The sequence below is a fragment of the Syzygium oleosum genome, unplaced genomic scaffold (assembly GCF_021117445.2).
Source record: "Syzygium oleosum isolate NSW1041296 unplaced genomic scaffold, Sole_v2.1 Sole_v2.15, whole genome shotgun sequence".
Lineage (NCBI taxonomy): Eukaryota > Viridiplantae > Streptophyta > Magnoliopsida > Myrtales > Myrtaceae > Syzygium > Syzygium oleosum.
In genome coordinates, this window is record NW_026607499.1 from 3,698,051 (window position 1) to 3,715,836 (window position 17,786).

At 42.1% G+C, this 17,786-nt stretch overlaps 3 protein-coding genes across 5 annotated transcripts; 1 reads left to right on the forward strand and 2 right to left on the reverse strand.

Moving 5' to 3' along the window:
- The first annotated feature begins 70 nt into the window (after positions 1-70).
- Positions 71-1,339, forward strand: LOC115689236 (uncharacterized). The gene has a single exon (XM_030615230.1). It carries the CDS (start codon positions 71-73, stop codon positions 1,337-1,339), a length of 1,269 nt encoding a protein of 422 aa, XP_030471090.1.
- Positions 1,340-2,211: 872 nt separating this feature from the next.
- LOC115689235 (uncharacterized) lies at positions 2,212-13,042 on the reverse strand. The gene is made up of 9 exons (XM_030615229.2): positions 11,571-13,042; positions 10,878-10,991; positions 9,260-9,311; positions 7,526-7,785; positions 7,158-7,405; positions 6,681-7,005; positions 6,363-6,605; positions 3,102-4,142; positions 2,212-2,522 (listed from the first exon to the last, which is right to left on the reverse strand). The coding sequence occupies exons 1-9, from the start codon at positions 12,603-12,605 to the stop codon at positions 2,394-2,396; spliced, it is 3,447 nt and encodes a 1,148-aa protein (XP_030471089.1). The 5' UTR covers positions 12,606-13,042; the 3' UTR covers positions 2,212-2,393.
- LOC115689222 (S-norcoclaurine synthase 1-like) lies at positions 4,838-7,989 on the reverse strand. 3 transcript variants are annotated; one of them, XM_056318222.1, is made up of 5 exons: positions 7,526-7,989; positions 7,158-7,405; positions 6,681-7,005; positions 6,398-6,605; positions 4,838-5,634 (listed from the first exon to the last, which is right to left on the reverse strand). In XM_056318222.1, the coding sequence occupies exons 1-5, from the start codon at positions 7,781-7,783 to the stop codon at positions 5,327-5,329; spliced, it is 1,347 nt and encodes a 448-aa protein (XP_056174197.1). In that variant the 5' UTR covers positions 7,784-7,989; the 3' UTR covers positions 4,838-5,326. The 3 variants fall into 3 exon arrangements, with proteins under 3 accessions (XP_056174197.1, XP_056174196.1, XP_030471074.2); XM_056318221.1 differs by having other exon boundaries at positions 4,838-5,637; positions 7,526-7,988; XM_030615214.2 differs by having other exon boundaries at positions 5,421-5,637; positions 6,363-6,605; positions 7,526-7,983.
- Positions 13,043-17,786: the final 4,744 nt, after the last annotated feature.

A 17,786-nucleotide genomic window follows, 5' to 3' on the forward strand; every position in this document is an offset into this window, starting at 1 on the left:
CACAGTAGCCACTCAGATACGCACCGTCGTTTCCCCTCCAAGCCCCACGTCGGAGGTCGTAGACGAAGCCATGAAGTTCTCCCTCGAACTCCCCGGCGACGACCGCCGCCGCCGCCCAGGCGGCGACACAACCTCCAACCACCCCCACAACCACCGCCGTCCAATCCTCAAGGCCAAGCTGCCTCTCACTATCCTGAACCGCCCATTCACCTCCACCATCGCCGCCGCGGCCGCCGCCGCCGCCACACCTTCGCCACACTTCACCTTCTCTCTCTCCACCAGCTTCCCTTCCTTCCCTTCCCTCAAGCTCTCCTGCTCTCCCGCCGCCGCGCCGCCCGCCGGCTCCCCCTTCGCCCTCACCCTCAAATCCGGCATCGGCCTCTTCGGCTCGCCCAACGACTCGCCTCTCGTCTTCTCGGCTCATTTCCCCCTCTCGCTCTCGAGCCCTGCCCCGAGTTCTCCCGTCTTCTCTCTCCACTTCCGGCCTCAGCTCGGCCACTTCTCCCTCGGCAAGTCCACCTCCTCAAACCCCAGTTGCGGCCGGGATTTGGACGTGAAGAGATTTGTTGAGCCCAATCGGGGAAAAAACGAGGCCACGCTTGCTGGTGTAAGTGATTGTTCAGGTTCTGAGTTGGGAATTGGGGGTGGATTTTCGATGGGGGGTTCGTCGACTTGGGAGGAGCTCAAGTTGGAGCCTTGTAGTGGGAAAGAGCTGTTTAGAAGCTCTGAAAGTGTGGATTATGGTCGCAATCTTATTAACGGCGATAGGGTTGTGCCGCTGAGTTGTAGAAGTGATGGTAAGAGTGGCTATCTGGAAATGTTCTCTGGAATCGGAGTGAGGGCAAGGACGATGTTGCCCATAACGAAGCGTGCGAGGGTGAATATCCGTTGGGGGGTGAATTTGCCGGCGGCTGATTCTGGGACTGGAATGCCGTTCCTGACGGTGAGTAAAATCGGGTTTGAGACCATTGAGGAAGCGAAGGGAGCGAATGAGAGGAAGGACGAGAGTAATTTCGGTGATTCCGAGTTGTTGAAGGGAATGTTTTTATGGATGAGGAAGGATTTGGAAGAGATGCAGAGGGAGAATAGTGAGATGAAGCTATGTTTGGAGGGTATGAGATTAGGAATGGGGACGAGGGAGGGTCCTGGCGAAAAGGTTGGAATTGGCGATAGAGATTCGATGAATTTGGGAGTGAGAAGGGGTGATTTTGAAATGTGGAAGAGTAAGAAGAGTGGGAGAGAAGAAAATGGTAGAGAATCGAATCAGTCTTTGAATCGGTCAAGCAGTTTGGAGAGTGAACTCCAAAGAGCTATCAAATCTGCATCCTCATCAGTGTAGACAAGTTAGAATTGTGGACCTCGTACTTCCTTTTGCGTAGTGTATGTATATATGGTAGGAGTAGGAGTTGATTTCTGATATCCCTCGCATGTAGCGATGGGAATATTTATTGTCTTATCTATGCAATGAACTCAAACATATATCTGACTAGCCCATTTCTCTCATCAATGAAGCTATTAACAAATGCATATTACACTGTTTAAGTGTGGCTTTTTCTGTGCTACAAGGAATGTGAGAAGATGTGTCGATCTATCTTCTCATACAGGTGATTGAGCAGATGCTTTAGGGAGGCTATTTTGACTCTGGGTGTGCATGAGGAAAATGTCCAAGAAGATTTTGGATCAACACCTCCAGTGGTTCTTCTGAGCATCTTTTCTTAAACATGTACTGTTAAATTTTTGTTGGAATTGGCAGTTTGGAACCATCAATTTTTGGCCGGGCATGATAAAGAGGTGCACAGATCCAGATTACCTGTCGATTTAGTGTACATAAAAGACAACATTACTTCCTGGAAGCAAACTCTCTAACATCTATTTACAATGCTTATCAGTCTCCTTCTGCATTCAAGTTTTTCTGTTTTTCTTTTCCTCCAGCTTCTGATTGTTCTCTTCAGAATCTTTAGATGATGATTAGTTTAATGGCAGTATTGGTATTTCAATGAACCTGTTGTAAATTCGTACTTTTTGCAGTTTTTGTGATGGCAACAGTCCACCGCCTTATGGAACAGAGTAATGTAAGCATTTGTATCTATGAGTAGCATCATTTACTGATAATTTAGGAGCATAATGATCTTTCCTTTGCACCTGAAGATAGGCTTTTAAATTATAAGCGTATATCTAGATGCATGACACAAGTACTCAGTCCTAAAAATCTGACCAACTCCAGTAAGCATCACTAAGTTTCACGCATGATGGTTTCAATAGAGTGAAGAATATAGGATCTCACTGTCACATATTAGTAGAAACTTCACTTGTTTTCTTAGTTTTGGGATCAACTTTCTTTCTTCATCCAATCCTTGAGCTCAGGTTGCTGTTGCGATTGTTGGAATATGTTCCTACTCATGCTGTATCTTCATCGATACTGATTCTCTGACCCTTTTCAACTGAGTGGCAATTGCATCTAGCTCTTCTCGGACCCTTGCAATGTCTTCGAGAAGTTTCCCTAGGTCAGGCTGGTCCTGGTCCTGGTCCTGGTCATGGAAAAAAGTCAATTTAACCATGTTAAGTCACTTTATCCAATTAGTTGCCTTTGCCTAGGATGGAAGATGTGAGTGTGAGGAAGGGAAGAAATTGAGGAAATCAAGAATAACGTGGAGATGGAAGCAATATCTGGGGAGTAACAGCAATGCTGGTAATGAGACAATATGTCATTGGATTAGCAAAGTAGATAGAATGAACCTTTGTGGTAAGCCGCATGCCTCCACCACCATTAATCTTCCTTCCACTACCTTTTACATTAATTTCGCAAACAAACTAACTATAATCTGCCAACACTAAGATTAGTATATCAAAAAAGGAATTGATTACTAATGTGCATGAATCTAATTACTTTATTTAATCTGTTATGATTGCTAGTAAAGTTAAGTACTCCTATTGAATTTTTTATTATTATACACACACCAAAAAAAATCGATCTTTTTATCAGGTAGCATGGAGACTCACAGATGTATTATTTAAAAGATCGCGTGTTAGTTAGGTTGTATGGTTCGGCACCTTATCCTCTGTTTTATATAAATATAAGGGATAGGGGAGGCTGAGTTTACCTCGGAGACCACACATTCAGGATGAACTCCATAGCTGCATTCTGCACAGTAATAAGCCCGGGCCTTTGGGCTTATCTTCTTCTCGCATGCTGCGCAGAGAATCCTACTTGAATGATCCTTGGGAGCGGAGTCTTTGAGTGCAAGAGAATGGGGATGGTGTTTGTGCTTAACGGGGGTTGGAAAATGAAGACAAGTGGAGTGCACGTTAAAGTTGCAGCTAACGCATCGGTAAAGATTGTTGCTGCACGTTTTGCCACAAGAATTACATGAAACTTGACCCTTCATTTCTTCGAAGAAAGTAAGGGGGTCGTTATGCTTCTCATGTTTCAACGACGGTGTAAGATAAGCACATACCAAGTCGAGGTCAAAGGAACATTTGTCGCAGTGGTACACAAAACCATGGACGATCTTCCGACAGGCATCACAGATGGTTCGTGAGGCAGGGTAAGGCGAATTTGTAAAGAGTGTGAAGGAGTGCGAAGGGTGGAAAGGATGTTCTCTCTGTCGTGGCAATTGAGCACAGGATTTGTGGAGTGTGAGTTGATTGCATTCCTTGCAGCAATAAGCTGGACCCAAAATTTGCTCTTCACATCCTGTACAATTCCTTTTACTCTGCTGTGTGAGGTAACAAAGTGTCAGGGTGTGATTGTGGCTGAAATGCTGTAGCTTCCTTGTTTTCCCTTCTAGAGGAGGGAGATCAAGATAAGGCTGATTCCTTAAGAAACAGGTCACGTCCATGATGTATTTGCACTCATGGCATTGGAAGGCGAACCCGGAGCCAGTATTCTTGCAGACGCTGCACTCGAAGGTTTCCGATGAATTAAAGAGGAGGGCAAGAGGGTGTTTGGGATGAAGACGGTGGTGGACTTTCTGAGGCAACTTGGCACACTTCTTGTGGAGGAGGAAGCCGCAGTCGTAGCAAACGTAGCCGAGATCAAAGATGGGTCTCGAGCATCCGTTACAAGGCTCACCGGTGTCCTCAGTCATACAGAGGGTCAGCGGATGCTGGTGGCTGAAATGTGAAATCTCCATCCTTCTCTCTCAGTCAGTCCTTTTGCGGGGGGTGGGGTGGGGCGCGTTGCTGCGTAAGTCCGGAGGTCAGGCCTTTCATAGCGTTAGGAAATCACACGGCATTCCTTTCCCATCACACAGCATATATGCCTTCCCTGTCTTTTCGACTTGTTTCCTGAGGGGATTGCTTCGCAGACATGTTCGTTTCAAGCTCTTATTGAACGTTGGCTTTCTTTGCAAACTTGGTCGGAATATGCCTGGCTTGTCTTGCTTGGTGGGTTCCCATGGTTCATGTGCTTTACTAACCACTAGAAGATAGAACCTGTTTGCTGAGAAATATACTCAATTTGCGAATGACTTGGAGATGAATGCCTCCGACATTTCCAAATCGAGGAGGTTTGGGTGACCTAGATACCTTCACAAATTACAGGCTGAGCGTCAAGATCAAAAGAGTTCGTGAACGGGTTGAACTCTCTCGTTCGGATCAAAAGAGGATGTTGTTGCCACGACTGAATGACCGATCAGATTGCACAAAACTAAGGATTACATCGACATTTGCCTGAAGGCAATGCTGATTTGTTAGTGCAGTGGGGGCGTTTGCGCAGCACATCGCTCCTTAAATAACATTAGATTCTCAGAAACGTTAGACCGAGGTCGAACAGCGTTTGTTTCCCGTTGAATTCCAAGTCATCATGCGAAAATCTTTATGATACGAGGAAGCGTGGAATATAAACTGTCGATGACGATTCTTATTTTCTTTTCTCCCGATTAAGTTAACAGGCAAAGCAAGACCCAAAAATGGTATGCATACATCTGCTTTCTTAAGCTCGTCTCAAATTTATTTAAAGGAACCAAACTGAGCCGAAGAGAGAAGCATCGGATCGAGCCTTTTGTTCTTCTTCTTCTTCTCGTGTGTTTGGATGTGCACAAGGGTCGGCTTCTTGATTATCCAGGCATTCATGAGCTCTCTCAATTCTGATGATGATGCTTGGTGTGGCGAAGATGATTTCTCCTTCGGCGCTCGGGCATGATTGCCAAAGCATGGATATTCTTAGCTTGCATTCTTCGCTTCGATGTCTTTGGACAATACTGGTGTCTTTTTTCGTTTTGGTTTTGTTCTCTTTGTGTCGGACAAGCTCAAATTCTTCGCTTATGCATATACGAGAATGAAAATTTGAAAATTTCCTGTAATTATGCGCAGCTGATCTTCCTATTTATCCGTTACCGTGCGCCCTTTGCAGCTGTTCTCTGAATAATGTTGACTTCTGCTTTCTCTGTCTTTGCTTTTGACTGGTGTTATTTAGATCATGCAGAGGAGCGAAATGGGTGTGATGACTCTCTCTAATGGAGAGTCTCGAATTGGGTGTAATGGGAGTCAAAAGTAAATTCTTGGGGAGGTCTCGTGAGGATTTCATCCATCTGTCAATCCCGCTATTGTAGCATTGTGGTGTTTCTACACTGATTGATGTGTGTGCCGACATCGAATGAGACTCCTGATTTTTGTTGCAGTCTTCTTGGCGTTCTTCTGTTGGACAGGTAATAAACCAGTCTTTATCATATGCTCACGATATTTTCTTATCATTGTAACACAGTAGTAAAGGCATCTAAATGAACGACCTAATAATCTAGAACGCTAAAATGGTTATCAAGCAAGCTTCTTCAGAAGTACATGTTGATTGGTCATGGTGATTTGCTTCTAAACGATGGTCTAACATACCGTTCGTGAAAACTATGAAGCAGTAGTTTACCTGTCCGTTCACAAGCTAATAAATTTGTCTTTATTATATGTTCACAATGTTTTCTTATCATTATAGTATGGTGGTAAAGGCATCTAAAGGAGCGATCCAATCATCTAGAATGCTAAAATGGTTGCTAAACAAGCTTCTTCAGAAGTACATGTTGATTGGTCCTGGCGATTTGCTTCTAAAGGATGGTCTAACATACCGTTCGTGAAAACTAGGAAGCAGTAGTTTACCTGTCCGTTCACAAACTTTTAGAGAATCTAACCATTGGCATGTTTTGGTTGGAGAAGGAATAATTTATAATGATGTAATGGTGCTATGCATGAAAGACCTTGTATTCTAAATGAATGAATGAGGAAATCTTTACATCATTTTTAAGCAAAAGGTTGTCATTGCAGAACCTGTAGTTTCTTTCCACATCGTTGAGACCTGCAGTCCCTTTTCTAGATTAACTTGGTACACACACCAAGAAGTTTTAAATGACTTTCAATATACCAGCGATTCATACATCACTAAGTCTGAATTGGTCCAACAGGCTTTTACCGTCCAGTCTGCTCGCGACAACTAGCCTCATGTAATCCTCGTGACTTGTTGTTTTGTACAGCGCACCGCTCTTTCCGGCAAGATCTGGAAATGGGCCGATCATAGCTTCTATATTTGGACTGTGAAACGCAGCAATTGAGAGGCGTTCCTTTTCCGGATTCACCACTACTCTATGTTCTATGCTCTTGTACTGTCCATTGCTCATTATCTGCATTGAACGTGAAAATCAATCATGGGATCACTTTTACACACGTGGGAAGGGGTAGTGAAATTATTGTACTACCTCGATGATATCGCCTACGTTGACGATGAATGCCCTGTGAACAGGTTTTATAGGTAGCCATTTACCATTTTTCTTGATTTGCAATCCATCTACATCATTTACTTGAGTTAGCAGGGTTAGTCCGGTGGCATCAGAGTGTGGGGTGTGACCCAGGACCTCGTTTGCTTGCTTGCACGGTGGATAGTAGTTTAATCTTATCCCTTGTATCCCGTCTTCAAACATGCTTGCAAGCACATCCGGAGAAAGTCCTAGGTTCTTGGCCATAGCTCTCAGGAGGAAAAGTGAAATCCGTACCAACTCTGAGGAGTAACTGTCCAGGGTTGCTCTGAGATGTTGAACCAAAATTAAAGTTCTCTCTTGTTCATCCCCAAAAAAAAGAGGGGAAGAAGAATAAACTGGGAAGACTCATTTGGTGATATTGTGTGTGCATATCTGTTGTAGGAACGTTTACTGTGTGATTGATCCGTTTTAACTTACCTGAAAGAGGCAGGGTTCTTTGGCCAAAACCTGAGGTTTCTCTGGGAAGCAGGTTGTACAAAAAGGAGGAGCATGTCGCTCCAGTCAAGCTTCTGGTCTTCCGACACAACAAAAGCTTGGCCATAGCCTTCGATGGAGTTAGGTAGCTGCTCGTAATTCTTCTTCTCTTCTAATGGCAGCTTGAAGAACTCCTCTGTATTTGTCTTCACTTGATGAATGAACTCTTCCGATATGCCGTGGTTTATCAACTGTGTCATCACAAAAATCATTTTCATATGAGTACTGGGAAGTCGAAACTTTTTGACAGTATGTCATTGACATGATATGAGCTAAATTTGGTTTGATTGTAAAGATTCAAGATGGTGCACCTGGAGGAAGCCCCATTCCTTGCAAGCCCAATGGAACTTCTCGATTTCGTCACTGTGGTCGGGGTGATCCTCACCGAGCTTGATCATGTCTATGACAGGAATCTCGAGAGACTCGGTATCACAGACTTCGCCGAGTTCAGATGCGGGCCGTAGATAGCGAGACGGAACCTCCTTCAGGCCCTTGGACGCGAGAGCTTGGACGTTTTTGACCGGGAGGGAACCGCCGAGGTCACTCCTGTGAAGCACCTCAATCTCCATTTCTCCAGGTTAACCACAGAGATGGTCAATAGGCCCAAAGTCTCCTCTTATTTATATATATACAAGCAAGAGGACCCATTCATTGCTCATTCAACAAAGAGTATTCTCATCACAATCTATAAGGATACTCTAAACCACTCTTATTTTGTCTTGTTCCCTTTCTGCTAGAAATTTTCAAGTTAAAAATTGAGACGTATTAGAATTTAGAGGTGCTCTTCAAAATGTTAACCGCGTTTGTCACGTGAATCGCTAGCAGTTCCGGAGCCTTGCCAGGTTCTGGTGATTGTAAGAAACTTGTGGGTGCCATCAGAAGATTTTGACAAGAAGTGTATTCTTCAACAGTCTAGTCCCCATTTTTTGTCGCATCTCTTCATTCTTATCTTTAATCCTGTGCTTGTTACGTTATGGGGGATCGTCTGTTTGCTTGAGGACGCTAGAGTAGGAATCTTTTTGTGTCTGCTTCTTCTGGATGGCAATCTTTTGTCTTCTTAGCTAGTTGCTATCGCTGTTAACTGTACTCCCATTGGATTTCACAATATTCAACATGACTAACCCCGCCATGAGGCCTGACAAGATTCCAAACATTTAAGAGTATTATAAGAAAAAACGGGCGGTTGGTTAAAGATGAAGTTGAAGTCAGTCAACCTCAGATGCGCGACATTGATTCGATTGATCGCCGTGGTCCGGGGATGAAGTGCCACCATTTATGGAGAATTTGCAAGATAGGTCACTTGTTTAATCTGGTGGCACGATCTCATGTTCAGTACTTTGTAGATAATTACTTTGAAATTAGGCGATTCATGGCCCTCTCCAGAACTTTTCAGGTCTGACACATTGTGATGAACCAATGAATTCTACACGTTTTTTATTAATTTATGTTGAATAAGTTTTTTTATTATCAGTTAGGTGAAGTTTGTCTTATCAGGATCAACAAAGACCAGTTCGGCAGCGAAGAATAAAAAAGAATTGCCCCAAAAATCTGAGACTGATTTGCATTTGACTCGCTCAAAGTCTTCCAAGGCAAACTTTGTAAAAGCCCCTGATGTATTATATGGTAGCAAATCATTTCCAAAATCTAATTTTTCGCACAGACATATGATTAAGCCACACCCGTTTTAGCGTATAGCATTAGGCTCTTATTTCTTAGAGATTTTAGTGTCGATGAAGCGGTTTTTCCTCCCGATCTCCATTTCACTTTCGGCGAGCACATTGATGTTCATCTTCCCCATCTTACATAACTAAGTTTAAAAAAGCGCGGTAGAAAGCTTCTCCATCCAAGGCGTAAGTCCAGACATGCCTAGAAATTACACCTTCATGATCGTCATTGACAAAGGCATTTATCAGATGGTAGGAGACCCCCTCTGCCTCGGAGGATGGTGAGAGGAAGTAGTGGTTGTCGAACTCGAAAGTCGTCATGTGATCGAGCGAGGTGCACACTATAGCTCAAAATCGCACTAAAGTTTGCCTGCTGAGTACCTCCCTTTCTTGGTGATCTCACTTTGCCTTCACAAAATCCACTGATACTGTACTGCAGAATGAATGTTCCAAAGGATCGCACAGCCTAGAGCCAATGCTGATCTTTCATGCGGTGGGCATTGTGTAATATGTCAGTTCCTTAATGAAATTAGATTACCAAACCCAGAACAAGGTCAAAGAACAACCGTTTGTTTCCCGCTGAATTCCATGTCGTCATGCGGGATTTTTCGATCCATCTCAGGTGCCACGATTAGGATGATGAATGAACCCCTGAAATTTTGTCATTTGATGAGTCCAAACCAAAGAGAAGCATCAAATGGAGCCTCTGTTCTTCTCAGCGTTTGGATCCGCACAAGGGTTGGCTTCTTGATTAACCATTCTTGGACTCTCTCAAGTCGGGAGCTTTGTGAATCGATTCTCAGTGCTGAAGATCATCTTTGGTATGGCAAAGATGAATTCTCTTGTGGGGGCTCAGGCATGATTGCCGAAGCACAGAGGTTCTTAGCTTACGCTCTTTGCTTAAATGTCTTCAGAGGGTATTGATGTTGTCGCTTTTCTCTTTCTTTCTTGGGTTCTCTTCACGTAGGACAAGCTCAAATTCTTCACTCTTGGATATATGAGGAAAAAACTATGAAAATTTCCCGCAATTGAGCACAGCTGATGCTCCTAGTTATCCGTTATTGAGCTCTCTTTACTGCTCTTTACTGCTGTCTTCTTTGGGGTTGCATTTTGACTGATGTTGAGTAGATCATGCTGAGGAACAAAATTGGTGCTATGACTCTCTCTTTCTCTGTGATGGAGAGTCTCGAATTGGGTGTTTCACTTTCAGATTGGGGTCGAAGTAAATTTTCTGGGGAGGTCTCGATAGGAATTCATCAGTCTGTCAGTCCGCTAGTGTAGCATTGTGGTGTCACTCCACCGATTGAAATGTGTGCCGACATTGAATGTGATTTCTGATTTTTATTGCAGTCTTCTTAGCGTTCTTCTGCTGGACAGGTGATAAATCTTGGTTCTGCAATCTGCACAGATCCAGATTGCCCGTCAATTCAGAGTACGCTGAAAATTGCCCCGAAGCAAGCTTTTTGATATTGTTTAAAATGCTCATCAGTCTCTTTTTGCATGCGAGTTGTTCTGCTTTTTCCTCCAGCAGACAATCTCCAGATGATGGTTAATTTTACGGCAGTATCGGTATTTCAATGATCCTTTTGTAAATTCGTGCTTCTTGCAGCATTTTTTATGGCCAAAGTCCACCACCATATGAAACAAAGTAACGTGACCATTCTATGTATGAGTAGCATCATTTACTGATATCTTAGGAGCATGACTATCTTTCCTATGCAAACGTGGATAGGCTTTTACATTATAATAATACATGTAGATGCATGACACAAGTACTAAGTCCTCAATATCTGACCTGACTCCGGTAATTGTCACTAAGTTTCAGGCATGATGGTTTTGACAGAGCGAAGATTATAGGATCTCACTTCCACTTGTCGGTGGGCATCTCACTTTTTTTCTTAGTTTTGGGCTACGACGTCTTCAAATTAATTTCTTTCTTCATCCCATCCTTGAGCTCAGGTTGCTGTTGTGTTATGTTGGAATATCTTCCTACTCATGCCTGTATCTTCGTCAACCCTGATTCTTTGTCCCGTTTCAACCGAGTGGCAATTGCATCTAGCTCTTCTTTGACCCTTGCAATGTCTTGTAGGAGTTTCCCTTGGTCTGGCTGGTCCTGTTCGTGGAAAAGGTCAAGTTAACTATATTAAGTCACTTCATCTGATTAGTTGCCTTTGCCTAGGATGGAAGATGCTGTGTTGGGAAGGGAAGAGATTGAGCAAATCAAGAATAACGTGGAGATGGAAGCAATGTCTGGATAGTAACAGCGATGCATGTAATGAGACGATACATCATCTAATATGATACAGAAATCAGCAAAGTAGATAGGATGAACCTTTGTGGTAAGCCGCATGCCCCCACCACCATTATACTTCCTTCTAGTACCTTTAACATAATTTCTCGAAACAAACTTTCTATCTTCTGCCAACTCTAAGATAATATATCAAAAAAGGTATCAATTACTAATGTCTATGAATCTAATTGCTTCGTTTAATTTATATGACTGCTAGTAAATTTAAGTCCTATTGAAATTTCTATTATTATACACACATAAAAAACAGAAACTTTTACTCATTTTTAGGTAGCATAGTGACTAGCAGATGTATATTGAGGAGATTGCATGTTAGGTTGTATGGTTCGGCACCTTACATCTCTGTTTTATGTAAGTCTGAGGGACAGGGGAGGCTGAGTTTACCTCGGAGACCAGGCATTCAAGATGAACTCCATAGCTGCAACTTGCACAGTAATAAGCCCGGGCCTTTGGGCTTACCTTCTTCTCGCATGCTGCGCAGCAAATCCCACTTGAACCATCCTTGGGAGTGGAGTCTTTGAGTGTAAGAGAATGGGGATGGTGTTTGTGCTTAACAGTGCTTGGAAAAGGAAGACAAGTGGAGTGCACATTGAAGTTGCAGCTAACGCATTTGTAAAGATTGTTGCAGCACGATTTACCGCAGGAATTACATGAGACTTGATCATCTATTTCTTCAAAGAAAGTAAGGAGGTGATCATGCTTCTCATGTTTCAGTGAAGGTGTAAGACAAAAGCATGCCAAGTCGAGGTCGAACCAACATATGTTGCAGTGGTACACAAAACCACCGATCCTCTTCCAACAGGCACTACAGACTACTTCTGAGCCAGGATAAGGCGATTCTTTAAAGAGTTTGAGGGAGTGTGAAGGGTGGAAAGGATGTTTGTTCTGCTGTGGCAATTGAGCACAAGATTTGTGGAGTGTGTGCTTATCGCATTCCTTGCAACAATAAGCTGGACCCAAAATTTGCTGTTTACATCCTGCACAAACCCTTCTGCTCTGCTGTGTGAGGTAACAAAGTGTCAGGGTATGATTGTGGCTGAAATGCTGAAGCTTCCTCGTTTTCCCTTCTAGAGGAGGGAGATCAAGAAAAGGCTGATTCCTTAAGAAACAGGTCACGTCCATGTTGTATTGGCACTCGCGGCATTGGAAGGCGAACCCGGAGCCAGTTTTCTTGCAGATGCTGCACTCGAAGGTTTCCGATGACTTGAAGAGGAGGGTGAGAGGGTGTTCGGGATGAAAACGGTGGTCAACTTTCTGAGGCAACTTGGCACACTTAATGTGGAGGAGGAAGCCGCAGTCGTAGCAAACGTAGCCGAGATCAAAGAGGGGTCTCGAGCATCCGTTGCAAGGCTCGCCGGTGGCTTCCGTCATACAGAGGGTCAGCGGATGCTCATGGCTAATATGTGAAATCTCCTCCATCCTTGTCTCTCTGTCCTTTTCAATCAAAATAGAGGGGGTGCCCAAGTCTGGAGGTCAGGCCTTTTATGGAGGAAGGAAATCCGGTTTCCTTTCCCATCGCGCAGCATGTATACCTTCCCTATCTTTTGGATTTGTTTGTTGCTTGGCAGACATGTTCATTTCGAGTTCTTATGGAACGTTGGCTTTCTTCGCAAACATGGCGGGAATATGCTTGGCCAGTTCGCTAGAAGATAGAACCTGTTTGCTGTGAAATATACGCAATTTGTGAATGACTCGGAGACGAATGCCTCGGACATTTCCAATCCGAGGAGGTTTGGGTGACCTTGACCCTTCACAAATTACAAGCGAGTGTCAAGATCAAAAGAGTACGTGAGTGGATGGAACTCTCTCGTTCGGATTAAAACACTGCCATTTGACGCTCCAAGAGTATCCTGGGGATGTTGTTGCCATGACTGAATGGCTCACTACAAAAAAACACCGGATTAGCGACGAAATTTGCGACGAAAAACGTGGAAAAATCCGTCGCAAATCGAATTTGCGACGGAATTTTTCCGTCGCTACTCGGTCGTCGCAAAATTTTGCGACGGAAAATTCACAAGTTCGTCGCAAATTTGCGACGGCACATAGTCCGTCGCAAAATTCGTCGCAAATATTCCGTCACAAATTTGTGACGAACTTTGTCCGTCGCAAAATTCGTCGCAAATATCCGTCGCAATTTCGTCGCAAATTTGTGACGAACTCGATCCGTCGCAAAATTCGTCGCAAATATCCGTCGCAATTTCGTGGCAAATTTGCGACGAACTCAATCCGTCGCAATTTCGTCGCAAATTTGCGACGAACTCGATCCGTCGCAATTTCGTCGCAAATTTGCGACGAACTCGATCCGTCACAAAATTCGTCGCAAAAATCCGTCGCAAATTCGTCGCAAATTTCGTCGCAAATTTGCGACGTACGTTTGTCCGTCGCAAAATTCGTCGCAAAAATCCGTCGCAATTTTGTCGCAAATTTCGTTGCAAATTTGCAATGAACGTTTGTCCGTCGCAAAATTCGTCGCAAAAATCCGTCGCAAATTCGTCGCAAATTTCATCGCAAATTTCCGACGAACTCAATCCGTCGCAAAATTCGTCGCAAAAATCCGTCGCAATTTCGTCGCAAATTTCGTCACAAATTTGCAACGACTCTGTCCGTCGCAAAAATCCGCCGCAATTTCGTCGCAATTTTCGTCGCAAAATCGTCGTAAAATTTGTCGCGAATTTCGTCAGAAAATTCGTCGCGAATTTCGTCGCAAATTAGTGACAAACTTTAATGATAGCAAAATTCGACTTAAAATATTCGGCCATAAATTCTTGTCAATATCAATCAAAGGAGACAATGATATATAATTGAAATAGAAAAACGAACAAACCATAAATTCTGACAAACCAGCCACAATGACATATAATTGAAACAAATAACAGAAGGAAAGTTGTAGAGTCTGACATGATACTATTTGATATCCAATCTTACAATACAGTCAAAACATGAACTAAGAGACGGGACAATCATAGAAGACGCAAAAAAACCATACAGAAGAAGACGCGACTTTGGTACGATGGCAGGACACCAAAAGTAGTCACTTTTGTCAAGATCTGAGGAAATGTTGATACATAAATCAGTCCAGAATATAAAAAAAGCGTTTATGCATGGATGTGGAACTAGGTGTAAAATAACAAAAGGGTTAACAAAAATACGTTTCGGGACGAACATAAATGTTCTTACATATGAATATGAGTGAAATTATGAAAAACCAAGATTATGAAGCAAGCTTACCCCCGATTTTGAGAATTTTAACTAGAAAGACCGAAGAAAATCTTCATCATCATCATCATCATCATCAGCAGCATTCTCGGCATCAATGTGTTGGTCATCATTGTACCCATCACCTACTGGATTGGCTGGAGGTACAGGAGGATCGCCATAGCGATTGATGTTAAGGTGTTGCATAACGACTCTCATTTGTTCTTCCAAGTTATGTATTCGTTCATCCTTCTTAACAAGTAAATTATTCAGACGATGCACTTCTTGGGTCAATTGCTCGTCTGGTCGTGACCTCCTTCGACCAGTCCCAGTGGATGATGAACTTCCAGGACTATTCGGCATGAACATCCTTGATAATGATCCCATCCCAAATATTTTCCCTTTTTTCGCCCCACCCGTTGCCTCCATCCATAATGCCATATTATCAACTAGTGGCCGGGACTCAGGACAATCATCACTACCACTAGCACTGCTCATTAAAAGTTCATCATATTTTTCCTACATTAACAATGTAGATGAAAATAAAATCACTATATATATATATCTACTAAAAATATTGAAAGCATTCACGGTTTTCATTATAGTTTACATATAAGCCAAAGTATAACCTTACATACCTTAACAGCTTTTGCTCGATCGCCAGTCCATGTCTTATCTTTCTTTTGAAATGTGCGTTCAAATGTAGCTGCAAATGTCGGTTCCGTCCCCAATTCATGTGCCTACAAAATGTAAACATGAGTAATTGAATTAAATTAACTTATAACTCATTTAACAGACTTACCATTTGTTTGCGATGCTCCGCAATGTTGATAGAGCCCCCAGCATATGTGGCTGACCTATCACTAGAACTAGAAGATCGATTCTTCTTATTCTGCTCACAGAGTTGCCAACTCTGTTCAGATGCCCAAAATGTGTTAATTGCCTCCCAATTGTCAGCTGTAAAGAAAGACGGCTTCGCTTGCTTGCTCTTCGCTCTATTCATGACATTTCGCATAAAATCACTTATTTTCTTATTGAAAATTCTTCTCACTTCATTGTCTTCCGCTTCCTCTCACTTGAACTTCCGCTGCAATGAATAAAAACACAAATTGAAAATTATTATGATGATTAGATATCCATAACCATGCACCAGACAAATATAGACAGATTTTGTAAAGTTCATGTCGGGGAAAATATCTGGTCCTTTAGGTATCGAAAACTACAGAGTTGTTCTGGTCCTTTTACATCATTCTTGACCATCAATATACTACACCACACTTAATTGGTGAGAAAATAAAATATGTAAAACTTACCTTGAACTCATTCCACCATATTTCTTTCACTTCTTGTGGAACATTTCTGTAAGTAATATATTCTCCCATCCAAAAGTTTCTTACTATTTTGTTCAATTCCCTCACAACAGACGGAGCATCCGTGAATCTGCATTCATATGAATATTGTGCAACATGGACAATTCAATTGACATCAATATCTAAAACCCTAAATATTACATATACTAAAATAAAAATGAAGTACTTACGAATCTCCAAATGGGCATATGAAGAATCGGTTATCTTCTTGACCTATGTTTCCGTCAATATTTGATTGTTCCGCCGAATAATTGGGTGGAACGGAAGGAGAGGGAGCTAAAGGAGATTGAACTGGAGAACGTTCAGTTCGCATGTGGCCAAGTCCCGTAACATGTTGTTGAGTGTTGGAGGAAGGGCCAACGTGCCCATATTGTGACGGACCATACTGTGGTTGAGGGTTAGATTCCGGGACAGGGGAAGAGGAAAGGGACGGGGACGAGGACGAGGAAGAGCCTTGTCTTCTAGGCATGTGACCTCCACGTTTATACTGACAAGTAAGAAGGTTATGCGAATATGTAAAGAACTATTGACACGTATTACGAACACATAATGATGTACATGACGAAGCTTACCATTTTGATGGAAAGACTGAGAAAATGTTTCCTTGAAATGAGCCAATGTCGAGTGTTTATGACGTGCAATTTCCTACAAACAAATATACTATGAATCCCATTCATTTTGATATGAAACATCAATGTATGAGCACGATTTGGGTGGCTACAGGTATTAAACATCACTATATGAATCGCATTCATTTTGATTAAAATTTTTTTGACAACGTACAAAAATTTAAATTTCACTGAAAGTGGGTGGCCACAGAGGTATTCTCGAGTCATTTGTGCAGTTTTGTAAGAAAAAAATTATTATTATTGCAAAAAAAAATTTTGGGCCCTAAAAAAAATTTCACTAAAAGTTAATGGCCACCGATATTCTAAGACATTTTGTAAAGTTTTGAAATTTTAAAATTTTAAGCATTTTTAAATTATTTTTTTTAATATAATTTTTTTTCGTGAAATAAAAAAATTTGTCCATACTAAAATTGGGTGGCCACAGGTAGTCTAAGCTATTAAGTAAAGTTTCCAAAATTTTTGTCCTTATTTATTTTAATAATTTTTAGGGCACGTTAAAAAAATTAAATATAACTAAAAGTGGGTGGCCACAGGTATTATAAGTCATTCCGTGAAGTTTTGAAAATTTTTAAATTCTAATTTTTTTTTGGCCATCTAAAGAAATTTACATTTCACTGCAAGTTGATGGCCACATGTTTTCTAGGCAATTCTGTGCAGTAGTGAAATTTTATATTTTTTTAATTTTTTTTTCACCCAAAAAAAATAAAAATTTCCCTCACAATGGGTGACCACATTTATGTTAAGCCATTTTATAAGGTTATGGAAATTTTTAATTTTTTAATATTTTTTTCCTCGGAACGTTAAAAAATCTAAATTTCATTGAAAATGGGTGGTCACTATTAATTTTTGCCATTTTGTGATATTATAAAAAATTTTATTTTTTAAAAAGTTTAAAAAACTTTTACGGTCAAATTTCATATTTGTTGCCAACATATACCATTGTTTTAATTTTCCGTAATTTTCCTTGATTTTTTATAGAATTGTTCAATTTTCAAGCATTTTCTGTGAAAACGCTTAATCAATCAACTTATCGTCATTTAACGCTTAATCATCCACATAATAGACAAATTAACCGATCGACCATCGATCAAAGCCACATGCAATCCCGAAATCGACCAAGAACTTAGCCAACGAAAAGTGATCCTAAATAATCCTTAAACAAGTCCGACTAATTACCTAATTGTACTAACTAGGGTTTAGAGAGTTGCTTACTTGGTTCAAGGACAATAAAAATCGGCAGATAGAACAGTGGCGGTCCCGGCGCAAGCGTGAGCTCAAATGGTGACTAGTCGACTGTGTGCTCGGCCACGACCGGGAGAACGACGATGAGCTTCTACGGCGACGGTCAGTGGGCGGCGACGGTGTCGGCGGCGGCAACGGCGCTGGGGGGGCGGGCGACGCGCGGC